Source organism: Panthera leo, chromosome D1, assembly GCF_018350215.1.
Source record: "Panthera leo isolate Ple1 chromosome D1, P.leo_Ple1_pat1.1, whole genome shotgun sequence".
Lineage (NCBI taxonomy): Eukaryota > Metazoa > Chordata > Mammalia > Carnivora > Felidae > Panthera > Panthera leo.
This window is the reverse complement of record NC_056688.1, coordinates 65,994,060-66,008,937: the sequence shown is the minus strand read 5'-3', so window position 1 is coordinate 66,008,937 and position 14,878 is coordinate 65,994,060. Positions and strand designations below refer to the sequence as shown.

General features: G+C 38.1%; 1 protein-coding gene and 1 long non-coding RNA gene across 3 annotated transcripts in view; one reads left to right on the top strand and one right to left on the bottom strand.

The window, feature by feature from the left end:
• The window catches only part of TMEM41B (transmembrane protein 41B), a 24,980-nt gene extending 19,461 nt beyond the window's left edge, over window positions 1-5,519 (top strand). For both annotated transcript variants that reach the window (XM_042904573.1, XM_042904572.1), the window contains exons 6-8: window positions 292-396; window positions 1,505-1,643; window positions 3,763-5,519. In XM_042904573.1, coding sequence (XP_042760507.1) covers window positions 292-396; window positions 1,505-1,643; window positions 3,763-3,932 — 414 coding nt within the window. In that variant the 3' untranslated portion in view covers window positions 3,933-5,519. The remainder of the gene's footprint in view (window positions 1-291; window positions 397-1,504; window positions 1,644-3,762) is intronic.
• LOC122199461 lies at window positions 418-14,878 on the bottom strand. Its single transcript, XR_006193515.1, has 5 exons — window positions 14,812-14,878; window positions 14,233-14,369; window positions 11,577-11,718; window positions 6,678-6,803; window positions 418-1,409 (listed from the first exon to the last, which is right to left on the bottom strand). It is a non-coding gene; the product is annotated as an uncharacterized LOC122199461 (long non-coding RNA).

Below are 14,878 nucleotides of genomic sequence, written 5' to 3'. Positions count from 1 at the left end.
TCGCTTTTAAATTTTATTCTTAGGCTAGTTAGATGCTATTATTAACTATTTGGATGTAATCACTAAGTTTAATCATAAGTGCCAGTTTGTTATAGTTATTCTCAGTTATAATTTGGTCTGAGAAGGGACTGGATCAGATGGGTTCTTGTTCTGTGCACGAGAGATGTCATGTAGAGTACCCTCCCTTAACCCCCCAAAATATATACTATTTGAGCTTTGCTTTAAGTGACTATATCCATGTGACTAAGATGGAAAAGTACACAATGCTTATGGCTTTTTGTTATTTCCTAGTGTTCTGGACTCGGTGCCTCATTCTGCTATATGCTCTCCTATTTAGTTGGGAGGCCAGTTGTATACAAATACCTAACAGAGAAAGCAGTAAAATGGTCACAACAGGTAAACATGTATTTTTTTTTAAGTTATTTAGTGTCATTCTGTGCCTAATTGGGAGGTCAGTGTATAGTCCCTACATAAATTAACCCAGACTCAGGGCTTTAATAAAAATGATTTTTGACCAAAGTAAATTATAGTAGTAGTAGGCAAATAATGAATGTTAATCATTTCAAATATGCAGTTTCTGTACTGTAACAGTAATTGTAATTCTTCATTCCTAGTAAGGTCAGTCAGAGCAGAGAAGTCATCATTCTGGTGAAGACATTCATATATTTGGACACCTCACCTGTTTTGTGTTGATGCAGTCCACTGTCAGTGGGTCACTGAAAAACTTTTATCAACCAACTCCTTGAATGTATTTCATCAGTAGAAATGACTGTTCTCTTTAGTCAGGATTTCTACAAAGACATGCAATGACAAATATAGGCACCACTACACGGAAAGGTTTAATATGATGTTGCTAAGAAAATCTTATTTTTAGAAAGATTTGGAAGAAACAACCTGTTAAATCTCAAAGGAATTCCAGAAATCATTCTGCCTTACCCTTTTGTTTTACAAACTAGGAAATGAGAAATTAAGCATTTTGCTGAAAATCACAATCATTATTTGTAAAGCAAGATCTAGAAGTATAAACTGCTTTTATTTAATTGACTAAATATCTCCCTATACTTGTTCAATCTCACTTATCTAATGAATGAATCACTTACGTAATATATATCATAACACAAAAATAAAGATTAAATTAGAGGCTAGGTTTACTGATGTGCTATACTAGCCTTTTACATTATAGGAAGTTAAAAATTAATCACATGATATGTATCTTATGTATAGTTATAAATTTAATTTTGCTCTTTCAGGTGTAAAGGGTCATTGTTGAGCCATCTAATAGTGCAACATTAAGCTATATGTACAATTAAAAAAAAAAAAACCTCATCTCATGTTACTTAGCTTTGGTAATGAGATCATTGTCATTTTCAGGTTCCTATGTTGATCATTTCTGCTGGATAGATTCTGAACTGTCAGGGAATGAGAATTTGAAATAAGTATATTAAGGAACTTTTTTTCGTTATTGGCCTTATCTTGATCCTAACTGGTTTCTTTCTTATGACAGGTTGAGCGTCATAGAGAACATCTCATTAACTACATTATATTTTTGAGAATAACACCATTTCTGCCAAATTGGTTTATTAATATCACATCCCCTGTGATAAATGTGCCATTGAAAGTTTTTTTTATTGGCACTTTTCTAGGTAAGGCCTCTGGTTCACGCTGTGTTAGAACTCGTGTACATACCTAACAGTGTCCAGCTGGGCTAGATTTCATGTTCTTTGCACATATTTCAGCACAGAGCCTGGCATACATAAATAGCTATCCTGAAATGTTTGCTGGATTGTGTTGACTTAAGTGTTCCTTCTTTTAAATTTTTTTTTAATGTTTATTTATTTTTGAGAGAGAGAGAGACAGAGACAGAGCATGAGTGGGGGAGGAGCAGAGAGAGAGGGAGACACAGGATCCGAAGCAAGCTCCAGACTCTGTGCTGTCTGCACAGAGCCCAGTGTGGGAACTGCGAGATCATGTCCTGAGCCGAAGTCGGACACTTAACTGACTGAGCCAGCCAGCCGCCCCTGTGTTACTTCTTTTAAAGAAGACTACTTTATTGGATATTTTTTTAATCCTAATAAAAGTGCCCGTTTTGAATAATTTGTTCCCTTGTCTTCTCATCACATTTTGAAATACTGAACTTTAATTTTCAATAGAGTTGATTCTATTTTCTTTTTATTGACATTAGTATTATGGGCATTACGAAAAATATGGGGGAAACAAGGATTCTTGCTTTCAAGGAGCTGGCACTTAATTCTGAAATTAATTAGTGAACATAAAGATGCATTTATGTATTTTGTGAATTCTGATGGTTCTTTAGTAAGAGTATTCTGCTTTTCTTTCAAATTTAATTTGAGTTGTTTAGATACCAACAAAGTGAACAGACCTCTTGTATTAAGTATTGGTTAAAGTTTAAGTTAATACTTACAGATCTTGAAAAGAATAATCAAAATCAGTTTTTTGTTGCTGCTTTTAAAGAATTCATTGAGAAACTTAAAAATCTTAGGGATATTTTGGATTTTGTAAAATAATGTTACAGAATCAGAAGAGAGAATTTTGTCCCCATCTCTTTAATTTTACAGATGGAATACCCGCAGATTTAGTTAACTTCAACTTTGGCTAAAGTGACTTTTCCAATTTGTTCTGGTTTTTAATAAAATGTAGTGGTTCCATCCATGCTGTGGTATAAACTGTTCTTACTCATATTTTGAGTATCTTTCCATATCTGAGTATCTCCTACCACTTCATTTTTATTTTAAGTATATTCTGTCAAGGATGAATGACAGTTTACTCAATCTTATTGTTGAACATTTAGATTGTTTCCAGATTTTTTGTTGTTTATAATGCTTTGATGAACATCCTTGAGCCTAGGTCTTTGCTCAGGTACATTAGTAGTATTTCCTAAAGTGCAAATTGCTGGATCAAAGCACATTCTTTTTTTAAAAGCTGTTAAGAAATGTTCTAAATTATTTTTTAGAAAATTTTCTTGGGGCGCCTGGGTGGCTCAGTTGGTTAAGCGGCCAGCTTCAGCTCAGGTCATGATCTCCCGGTCTGTGAGTTCGAGCCCCGCGTCGGGGTCTGTGCTGACAGCTGAGAGCCTGGAGCCTGTTTCGGATTCTGTGTCTCCCTCTCTCTGACCCTCCCCTGTTCATGCTCTGTCTCTCTCTGTCTCAAAAATAAAATAAACGTTAAAAAAAAAATTTAAAAAAAAGAAAATTTTCTTGAATTTTTAAATTCCTTATCCTCCAGAGGTAAGTTGAAAGATTGAATTCTTTATATGGAAATAAACTCGAGGGGCCTTATTTATTTTTAATGTTTATTTATTTTTGAGAGAGAGATAGAACACAAGCTGGGGAGGAGCAGAGAGAGAGGGAGACACAGAATCAGAAGCAGGCTCCAGGCTCTGAGCTGTCAGCACACAGAGCCTGACACAGGGCTTGAAACCACAGTCTGAGATCATGACGTGAGCCAAAGTCAGATGCTTAACAGACTCAGCCACCCAGGCACCCCGTGGGGCTTTAAATTAAATAACAATGTACTAAAACAGAGATTACTATATTCTTGTAAGAAATTTTATACACACAGAAAATTTTAATTTTTTAAAATTTAAACATGGGTTTATTTGAATCAGTTTAAAATAGTACATTACAAAGTGTTAGAATAATGTCAGTGCTGTTTTGAGTTCTGAATAATTTTGTGAATATAAAATATATTATATTATAAAATTTTATTTTTTAAAAATGGTTATGTTTTTCTTTTTTCTTTTAGGTGTTGCACCTCCCTCTTTTGTAGCGATTAAGGCAGGAACAACACTGTACCAGCTTACAACAGCAGGGGAAGCTGTTTCCTGGAACTCAGTATTTGTTCTAATGATTTTGGCTCTTCTTTCTATTCTGCCAGCCATCTTCCAAAAAAAACTAAAGCAGAAATTTGAGTGAGAAATCATCTGGGTTTCAGTTTTCCTATCATCATCATCATCATCATCTCAGGATTGGCAGGCTTAGGTGTTAAAATCACCTCTTCAGTAATTGAAATGAGTTTGTAGAATAAAATTTCCTGTCACACAGTTAAAATAATTCATGTAAGAGGTAAGGGAGAGAAGAAAGTAAAAGTGGAAATTGATATATTACGAAAAGTACTGTCAGTAGTTACGATAGACATCTTCTAAATTACTACTCCAATGGTAGCTGTAGATAATCAGTAGCTGTGTAGTGGGAAATTCTTGATCCAACTGATTCAATTTAATAGTTTCATGAACTGGCTATCATATTTATTCTTGACTTGATAATTTAATATTTTCCTCTCTTTTCCCTTACTAATAACTGAAATAGGGAAAGCAAATACAAAATACAAAAGGAAAGATTCTAGGTTTGTAAAAATAGTATTGCAGTTCTTGCTAATGTTAGCCTTCTTCAAGAGCGTAAACTTGAAAACTAAAGCTCAAAAAGGAGATTTACGTTTTCTTCCTTTTTTAACTTTGAGGTAATGGATTTGTTTAGAAGGTACATCAGGTGGACTACTGAATTTGGAAAGGATATCAAGCTGTATCTGTTGTGTAAATTTTATTTTTGTTTATTCCTGTTCTAGATTATCATGGGTTAGTCTGAAATTTAAAATTCTGGCCAGTCTATTTCCATCTTTTTCTAGCTTTCACAGTATTTCTACTGTGCATATAAAAATGGCAATTACATGATAATTGTATTATATTGGTGTTAATGATTTATATTCAGATAATATTTTGTTACACAGTTCCCCTTTGCTATCTCAAAAGGGGATCAAAAACAAACATTCAAAGTATGCAGTTTTTAGATGATAGATTAATTATATTACTTTATATTTTGAAACGGAAGCAGTGGCAGCGCAACACTTAAGTGGTTAAATATAGTTTATTTGTTTCAATAACTGTAAAATTTACCTCATTTATTTATTGGTCTGGTCATTAAAGTATGTATTATGTAATTATCCTTTTTATGCATGATATAAGAATGCCTTGTTTTGGGGTTTTTTGATAGCTTTTTTGTTTGGGGCTGCTTTTGATTAATGCAGTTACCCAATTTAGTGTGTTTACTTTTTATAACTCCAAGTAAAATTAAATCCTTACATGGTAACTACTCTATTTAAATGGTCCTGGAAAAGCTTAAACAGCTTTCTGCTGCTTGCTTAATGGTAATACCCTTGATTTCCTGATTCTAGGACATAGCTGATATCTAAGGTACTTTGTCAGTTTTACCTTCATCCAAGACTGTCATGTTGAAAAGTACTTTAGCTGTGGGAGAAATCCTTGTATGTTTTTATTGTGAGAGGAATGGTCATCCTCAAAGCCTGTTTCTACTACATAATGTGGACTGATTATTTTTTCTATCACAGTATTAACAAATGGATTTATTGTAAATACAAAGAAAATATATTAATTAATATACTATTCTTACGTCACCTGGCCTTTTGTGTGAAATTATTTGTATTCATTTCTAGCAAGGTTTTTTTTCCTTCCTTATTGGCCAGAGATTGAGTGATAAAGCTTTTGTTATTTTTACAAATGAACTTAAAAACAGAAGTCTTTTTGGACAAAGTTCACTAAATATTACTGTATAAAATGTAATTGAGTACATTTTTATCAGACTTTAAAAATAAAAGTAAGAGCTTGGACTCAGGAGAAGCCTATTTACTCCAGTGTGTATATATTATGTTTATTCTCAGAGTATTATCCCTATCCTTATCATTGATTCTATCCCTTCGTGGATTATTTTTTTCTGAGTTTCTTAGAAAACTGAGCTGCCACTTGGGTGGGGTATATATTCTTCTCCCAAGAGAATAGCCAGTCTTTTTTAGATTCATCGTAATTGGCTGCACCCTAAATGTAGTCAGTGGTCTATATTCATGGATATGTAGACTTGGTCTGATACCAGATTCAAGCTTCAGCCACATCTTGAAGACAATTACATAATAATAACCACCAGAGAGCAAGTATGTGTACACTGGGAGAGGCAAATAGGCTAACTAGGTAGCTGACCCACTGAGACTGCTAAATAATTAGTTAATGGCCTTTCTCTGGAGTTCTATTTGAATATAATATTTCCAAGATACTTAATAAATGCAAATTAAAATGTAATAAGAATAAGAATAAATTGTACTGAAAAATTTAAATGTAGTACTTGGGATTTATTTCATGGAAGTATTTATGTTAAAACAAACTTGCATTGAATAAAAAGTAACATTCTCCTACATTTCTGATGCACATTTTCACCTCTAAGAACAAAGAAAATTTTGAAGACCTTTTATTTTTATAGTTGGCTTTTGAGAGTCTTAAATCAACTTCAAATTGTAGAGGTGGGGCGCCTGGATGGCTCAGTTGATTAAACATACATCCGTGTGCTGACAGAGTGGAGCCTGCTTGGAATTATTTCTCCCTCTATCTTGCCCTTCCCCCACTTATGCTGCTCGCTCTCTCTTTCTCAAAATAAATAAATTAAAATTGTAGAGGTAAGTAAATACAGGTAAACATCTAAGTTTCTAGTTTATATAATGATTTCTTTATAAAAATTCTTTGTTCTTTTGAAAATGGTTAGAATAAATCAAAAGCACTGAAGCTTTCCTCATGTTTAAGTGATCATTCACTGCTTGTAGTTTAGATGTTTAGAAAGTGGATCTTAGTACAAAAATATTTTACATATTTTCTTCCTTACCTGGGAAAAATTTGCTAGGCTGGGTGACATTAGGAGGGATTGTTTAAACTCTAGGCCTCATTTTTCTCATCTGGAACAAGTGAGTTCTAAGGTCCAGGTTCCTTACAGCTCAGACATGATAGAATTCTGAAATTAATGAAAAATATTAATAAGCCCCTTTTTTAAATGTTCATTTGTTTTGAGAGAGAGACCGCACGCATGAGTGGGGGAGGGACAGAAAGCGAAGGGGAGAGAGAATCCCAAGCAGGCTCTGTCAGTGCAGAGACCGATGCGGCCTCTATCCCCATCGACCCTGGGTTCATGACCTGTGCCCGAATCAAGAGTTGGATGCTTAACCTAATCGGTGGCACCCCAATAAGCCCTTCTAAATAAAAATATTTAAGCATATCTTGCCTTCTATAGCTTGTTTTATAGCTTATAGTGTGCTTTCACGTACATTATCTCATTTAGACAAATTAACCATTTTATTTGTAATGAAATATTTCAGAAAACAAAAGGGCTATTTCCATTTGCTTACTTTGCTAGTAATACAAAGTAGGGTAAGATGGAAATTGTATAGGGGGCTAAAAGGACTCTTCTAATAGAAAAGTTTTCTTGTCCTGGAAATATTTGGTATGAAAAGCAGAAACCATAATATCAAGTCTTACGATGACCACTATGTATTAGCAGGGACTGTATTTTGAGAGTAGAAGGTGGGGAGACTCCCTGAATTCCTAAATCCAAGGTTCAGTATCATCCAGCATCTGGAGCTGTGCCAAATGGGTACTCTTGTCATGATGACTGAACTGCTAGGTAAAGAGGGCTGGGGAGTAGAATTGACTCAGTATATTAACCATGAGAGTTCTGGAGCACCACCTCAAAATCTGAGGGGAGTTTTAAAAACTACTCAGATCTGGGGCGCCTGGGTGGCTCAGTCGGTTAAGCGTCCGACTTCGGCTCAGGTCACGATCTCGCGGTCCGTGAGTTCGAGCCCTGCGTCGCTCTGTGCTGACAGCTCAGAGCCTGGAGCCTGTTTCAGATTCTGTGTCTCCCTCTCTCTGACCCTTGTTCATGCTCTGTCTCTCTCTGTCTCAAAAATAAATAAAAACGTTAAAAAAAAATTTTTTTTTAATTAAAAAAAAAAACTCAGATCAACATAATAACATGGAAGTCAAGGGAGGGAGGGAATATACTGTTCAAGTTTGTACATTTTAGATGGCAAACTAGTCATATTTTAGCATTGTCTCAACTTTCTAGAGTGAGTCTCTAAGAATCTTCATCATGCAATTATAGTCTGGAAGATGATATTTTGTCCAGCATTAACTGATACTTCTTTGAGAAAACAGGTTCTTTCCTGGAAAACTAACAGGCCCAAGGCAGACATGAGTGTGGGTTCAAAACACCTACTTTACTTTGACCTTTGAGACAGGATTTCCTGGTGACTAGGTCAGCAATTGGGCTTGCTTTTAAATTGTTAGAATACCAGTCAAGGTTTGTGATAGTTAATTTTATGTGTCAACTTGTCTGGCCAAGGGATACCCAAATAGCTGGTTAAACCTTTTTAGGTGTGTCTGTAAGGGTGTTTTCAGAAGAGATTAGCACTTGAATTGGTCAGAGTAAAGCAGATAGCCTTCCCCAAGTCATTGAGGGCCAGAATAGAACAAAATGGTTGAATTCACTCTGTCTGACTGTTGAGACATTGATCATCTGCCCCTGCCATTCCTGTATCTCAGGCCTTCAGACCTGGACTAGAAACTGCCATCGTTGACTCTCAAGCCTTCCAACTATGCCACAGGCCTTCCTGGGTCTCCAGCTTGCAGACAGCAGATGGTGGGCCCTCTCAGCCTCCATAATCACACTAACCAATATCTTCTAACAAATCTCTTTACATATCTATATATCTATATCTGTATCTATATCTATGTATCTCCTCTTGGTTCTGTTTGTCTGGAGAGCCCTAATTCAAGGTTCTAAGCTACTGTTAACTAGAGACGTGAAGTAGCAATACATATTGCAGAGGAAACTTGGAACTTCTGGCTAGAACATGCCAAAATGTTATATAAGTAGAGGCTTTGGAAGTGATGAAGGAGTAGTGATTGATACAAAACATTAGAATTTATCATCAAGAATTATATGTGGTCTTAAAGGTATAAATGCTCATGTCACTGTACTGGTATACATGACTTCTCATATAATGTATTTGGTAACGTGGATAATCATTAGAATTTATACATACAGCTTCTGGCTACACAAAAGTAGAAGGGAAGAAGAATCTATGTAAGGCTTGGGAGATTTTACATCAAGTCATGTGATAAGGGTGCTATGGGGATGCATCGTAGAACATCAATCCTAACTGGACTCAAACCTTACAGGAGTGAGGGGTTAAGTGTAGGAACTAAGACCACCAAAAACCTGAGAAGCAGTCAAATCATCTTTCTTAGGGCTGTAATCTGGGTGGAGGAGAAGCAGGATGAGAGACTGGTCATCAGATAGTAATTCTAACCAGTCTTGTTGGGAAGGGAGGCCTCAGTTCAGACTTGAGCTGGAATTGAGTTCAGAGGCCCACGGGGTAAGGTTCTGGGCAGTGGAAATAACCACATTCCTGTTTGGTCAAAATGCTGCCTGAATGCTACCCTGGACATCAATTTACTTTGGCTATGAATGTGTGGAAAGGCATGGTTATGAACAAAACAGAAGCCTAGGAGGCCTTAGAATACACAGGGAAGGTTCTGAGAAAACAAAGGGCTGCTTGGGGGTGGGAGAGCAGGGGTTGGGATCAACACTAACCCATTTGTTACTGTTGTGGTGAAGCTGGACATTTGGGGGGCAGGTTGCATTCATGTCCTGGTAGTTTATAAACTGATTATTATTAGGTTTCATTGATTGCAAGCAACAAAACTTGACTCTGGCTTGAGCAAAAGGATTTTTATCAGCATCTCTGGAGGCTGGAACCCAGAAACACTGGAATAACCTCATAGCAGGATGAAAGGATACTGCTGATGGAATGAATAAATTACTGTCTTAACCATGTTGTCAGTTGCTCTGCATTCACATTCCAGGAGTCACATGCCCACCATTCAGCCAGGGCACCTGATTATAGTTCACCAGACTAATGCAAAAAGAAGTTGGAATGCAGACAGAGAGGAAAAATGGATTCAAGGTAACTAAAAAGCAGCAAATGGGAAATTTGAAAAGAGCTGCAGTGACTGAAACTTATGAGTAGAAAATGTGGAGGTCATACATACCATGCCATGTCCTTTCCCCTAACAGTGACAGAGACTCTGAAATGAAACCCTAAAACCATCAGGAAGTCCATCTATGATATGCTTTCTTGGCAAGGGACAGAGACAAAAGAGAGACCTGGTTCCGAGGGTGAGGAGAGTGGCAGGCAGAAGACCCTGCCTGGGAACTCACCCAATTTGGAGGTTTTGCTGTTTATGCAATAAGAATATGCAATACAGAACTCTAAAAGTAAAAGTCCCCCAGTTTTGCCTCTCTGTCAGTCTTTATCCTAAAATGGCTCCATGCACACATCCAGTTTTTTATGCCAAATAGTAGCCATTCTTTATTCTCTCTTCATCCAAATACAGTTAGTTCATCAGCAAGACTTATTAATTGTACCTCCGAAACTCTTGAATCTAACTTCTTCCATTTTTACTGCTAGCATCCTAGTTAGTCCAAGTCCATCATTACCTTTGTTCGGAAGTACCTCAATAACCTCCTAATTTGTCTGTCTTGTCCCAAGCTTGCTTCCTAAACTCCAGTTTTTACACAGCAGCCAGCACAATCTCTTCAAAACTCAAGTTACCTATCAAAATGGTGAACTAGAATAGCCTGCTGGCTTCCTCTCCAAAATCAACCCTAGAGAAACGATGGAAGCAAGAGAGAAGCACAATTCTGAGAAGTCAACAACAAACCATGAGAAAGCCCTGGGGGGAGAATGAAAGCTTTAGTTAGCTCTGTGTCTGTGTGCATGTGCGTGTTCACTAATATTAGCAGCTATAGCCATGGTGGAAGACTAGAGGGCAATGAGACAATGGAGTTTTAAAGTTCTGTTTTTCCCTTCCTGCATTAAATGATAGCTCAGACTTGCCATGTCACCAGAATAACAGGATGGTGCAAAAGCCCTGTTGGGGTGAAGAATTGGTAAATATCACTTCTCTCTCCCTGCTCCTCCATCAAGGACTGGGCAATCATAAACTAAGGAGACTACCTCCTACACTGGGGTTTCTGACCAAGAGTTTATAGGTAACCTGTTGTGAGCCCTTTTGGTTCCACATGTCCTTGGTTCTGCCTGTACAGACCCCCACCACTGTGACTTCCTGCAGAGCCAGCTCCTGGATGAGGAGATGAAACTCAGCAAGAAGCTGGCCATCACCTGACTAATCTCTGCAGTCTTGTTCCCAGACTGGGCTGGGCGAGGATCTCTTCGAAAAGCTCATCCTCCTCATTAGATTTATTTACTCTTCTGCTTCTCTTAACATGGGAGATCCTTGGGCACAGGACCTTTGCTGGTGGGAGGGAAGGTTGATGAGGTCTCAACCAACTGGTATTGCTTGAAGAAATGAAGGGGTAAAGGAACTACAAACCCTCAGGAGGCGGGAGAGCAAGTAGTATGAGTGTGGACAAAGTGTAGTTGGAGGGACAAGATGTGGGGCCAGCATTGTGCAGCTTCAGGGAGTGGAAGCTGGGCCTGGAGCTTTTCTATTTACGGTCAAAGCCCAGATCTGAGGCTTCATAAGAAGATCTTGAGCAGAATGGACTTTTCAACTCATACTTTGAAAAAAGAGAAGTGCTGTTGAAAAAGCTCTGAACATGAAGTCTGGGAGTTGGGACCATCACAGCAAGGGATCAGTGTCATCAAACTACTCCAGGTTTGTTTGTTTGAAGAAAGGGTTTAATGAATAAATGCATACTTACAAGTTGTGCATTGTATTTTTTTTAATTGACCAGATGTTTTAGCTTAGTTTCATCTTATTAATGGTGGTATGGTAGGGGTGTATTCCAGTAGAACGTGTGATGTTTGGGAGTTGATTTCAAGCAAGTTGATTTTGAGCAAATTCTAGAAATTTTAAACGGAAAAGAGAACCTAATGAAGGGAATTGTAGGTTTTATGAAATTATTGAAACGTTTGGAGGAGCAGGTGTTAGACTGAAGATCAAAGAATGATTCCTAGAAAACTCCAGAACTGGCAGTAATTGTGTTCAGGAATTCACCAAATAGCTATGATTCAGAATTTAGGAGGACAGGATCTAAGCTACTGTATCAACCATTGCTGCTTCTTAGATCCTGGAAGAAAGAGGCTGCTACTTTTGTCGCCAAAATTTTGTCACATCATCCACAAAGCTGGAGATGGACCATTGGCATCTCTACAATCCTTCCTGCCAGTGGAACACTGCCAAAAGCAGCAGGAAAATAGCCTTTGTTTTTCTTTTCCATTCAAATTTCTTGCAAGGGCATCTAATTTGTGAAAACTGTTTTGCATGCAGAATTCTAGTTTTTAGAGTTTGTAGCTTTCCAGCCTCTGCAATATAGAAATAATCAGGGCCACCTACATAATTTGCAGGGCTCAGTGCAAAAATGAAAATGCAGAGCCCTTTATTTAAAAAGCAGGAAAAAAAAGTTACCATTAAAGGTAGTAAAATATAAAGATTTTTCTTTTCTTCCAGGGTCTCCTCTTGACTTGGATATGGTGTTTGTCTTTTCTTTCTTACTTTTTTTTTTTTTTAAAGTAGTCTTTATGCCATGCACGGAGCCCAATGCGGGACCTGAACTCATAACCCTGAGATCAAGACCCAAGCTGAGATCAAGAGCCAGCCGCTTAACTGACTGAGCCACCCAGGTGCCCCTAGTGTTTTTATTTTCTATTTAATGCTGTTCTAAGTAAAGAAAGATTAAAATTGTAATTTGTTAGCTTGAAATTTACATTTATTTTTATTTTGTGCCATGCCAGCCTTAAATGCAAATATTAAGAGTATTTAACTGCATGTGGAATCTCTGAAATTATACGGTTCTACTTTAAAGCTCATCCATGCATATGTATTTAATTCTAGCATGAATAGTAGAAATGCTGCAGAAGGTAACTCAACTGTTTTTATTTCATTTCTGATGTGAGCACATTCTACCAACAGCTTCTACTTTCAACTTAGTGATGAGTAAAGAAGGACTCAAAGGAGAAGGAACTATGGGTTGCCCTATTTTTCCCTTTCCTTCTATGTTATCATTTTTAGCAAGTGATTGTTGCAAGGAAGACACATACATAAAAATGTGATAGCATTCCTCTGTCGTTCGTGTCTTAGAATGCCATTGCCTTCTTTCTGTGTTAGAAACTGGGTGGCTCAGTTGGTTAAACATCTGACTCTTGGTTTCTACTCAGGTCACGATCTCACAGTTCATGAGTTCGAGTCCTGCATTAGGCTCTATGTTGACAGTGCAGAGCCTGCTTGGGATTCTCTCTCTCTCTCTCTCTCTGCCCCTCCCCTGCTCCCTCTCTCTGTCTCTCTTTCAAAATAAATAAATACAGTTAAAAATTTTTTTTAAAGAAGCAAGTTCTGGTTTAAATGGAAAGCATGTCCTGTCAGGACAGTCAGCACCCCTGCTTATGCAGTTGTGGATATAACATGCTAGTTTTTGGGGTTTCTTTAATGTTTATTTCTTTTTGAGAGGGACAGAGACAGAGACAGAGCATGAGCAGGGGAGGGACAGAAAGAGAAGGAGACACAGAATCCGAAGCAAGCTCCAGGATCCGAGCTGTCAGCACAGAGCCCAAAGTGGGGCTCAAACCCACGAACCGCGAGATCATGACCAAAGTCAGAGCTTAACCGACTGAGCCACCCAGGCACCCCATAACATGCTAGTTTTGCTGAGCCCTCAGGTATCACAGGCACACTGGAATTGTCTGCTCATGGAATATTGCAAATGCTGTATGGGAATGAAGCAGCAAGGAAGAGCAGGTGTGCACATTGCCCATATAGCATCTGCTCATGTGCACGCCACTTTGTCCCATCAGACTTCACTTACAAAATACATGTTCAGAGATAAAGTTATTAAGAATTTTAAAACAGCAACAGCAAAGCATTAAACCAAGTTCATGGGCCTTCTGAATACAGAGCCCTGTGCATAGGTGAAATACCCATGAAGCTGGCCCTAGGCATAACAAAAGGAGGTAGGAATGGATGTTGACTGTGAACCACTTTCTACTTTTGTGAAGCCCGGTTATGCTTACTGTGTCCTGCTGTTTACTGGCACCTCTTTGGGCAATGTAGAAAAAAAGCAGTCCCTCTGTTAGACCTTACTGATTTTGAGTGAACTAGAAAAAGGTGCCCTTTCTTAAGATACTTTACTGCCATCTGTTGGAAAACTGTCATAACTTTATAAATTAATGGTGACTACAATGAATGGTGTCTCTTGGGCAATGCTCGATCTGTAAAAATGTGAGTGGCAGCCCTGCCTGTTACCTTCAGGGTCCCTGGGCACCAGAGGCATACACGCTGACAACTCACGACCTGAGCTTGGCAACTTCAGTGGGCAGCGGGCAGGGGTTGAGGTGGCAGACCTACAGGTGGCCCAGGCATACCTCTGAATTCCAGCCTCAGAAGCATTCGGTTGAGAATCAAGACCAGTTGTTCCTCTTTTTACATTGTCCCGCCCCTTGGCAGCCCATGAAGATTGTCACGGTGGGGGCTTTTGTCCAGTTCCAACATCTGACAAAGCCTAGTGGATGGAAATAGTATTTTTTATCTAGAGCAAGACTATACAGGCGAAAATAAAATGTAAAAAAATTTCCTTTTTTTTTTTTGGCTTTTGGCTGGAATTACATTAACTCTTTGTGATCCACATATCTTGTGCTAATGAAAAAATCTTAACATCAGATAAATGTACCTTTGTTTATAAAAAATAGGAAAACTGACTATAAATGCAATTTGTTCAGAGATCTTTCTAATTATAGGGCCCTTGGGGTGGGAAAGCAATAAAAGGACTCCCAAAGATGCAGTTGTTGGAAACCCTGCTCATGCATAGGCCCTTCTTCAGAGATGTGGGTAAGCCAAAGACTTGAGGGAGCAATGGGTCTGCCTGAGGTCACAACATCTGAGTAAACTGCAGAGTTAGGATTCTGACTTGGGCATCAGAATCAAGTGGCTCCTGAGCCTGGCACCTTTTCAATCCCCAAGAGTGGAAGAGTGGGCATCTGCTTCTTTCTTCCTCCTCCTTCTCTTCTTCTT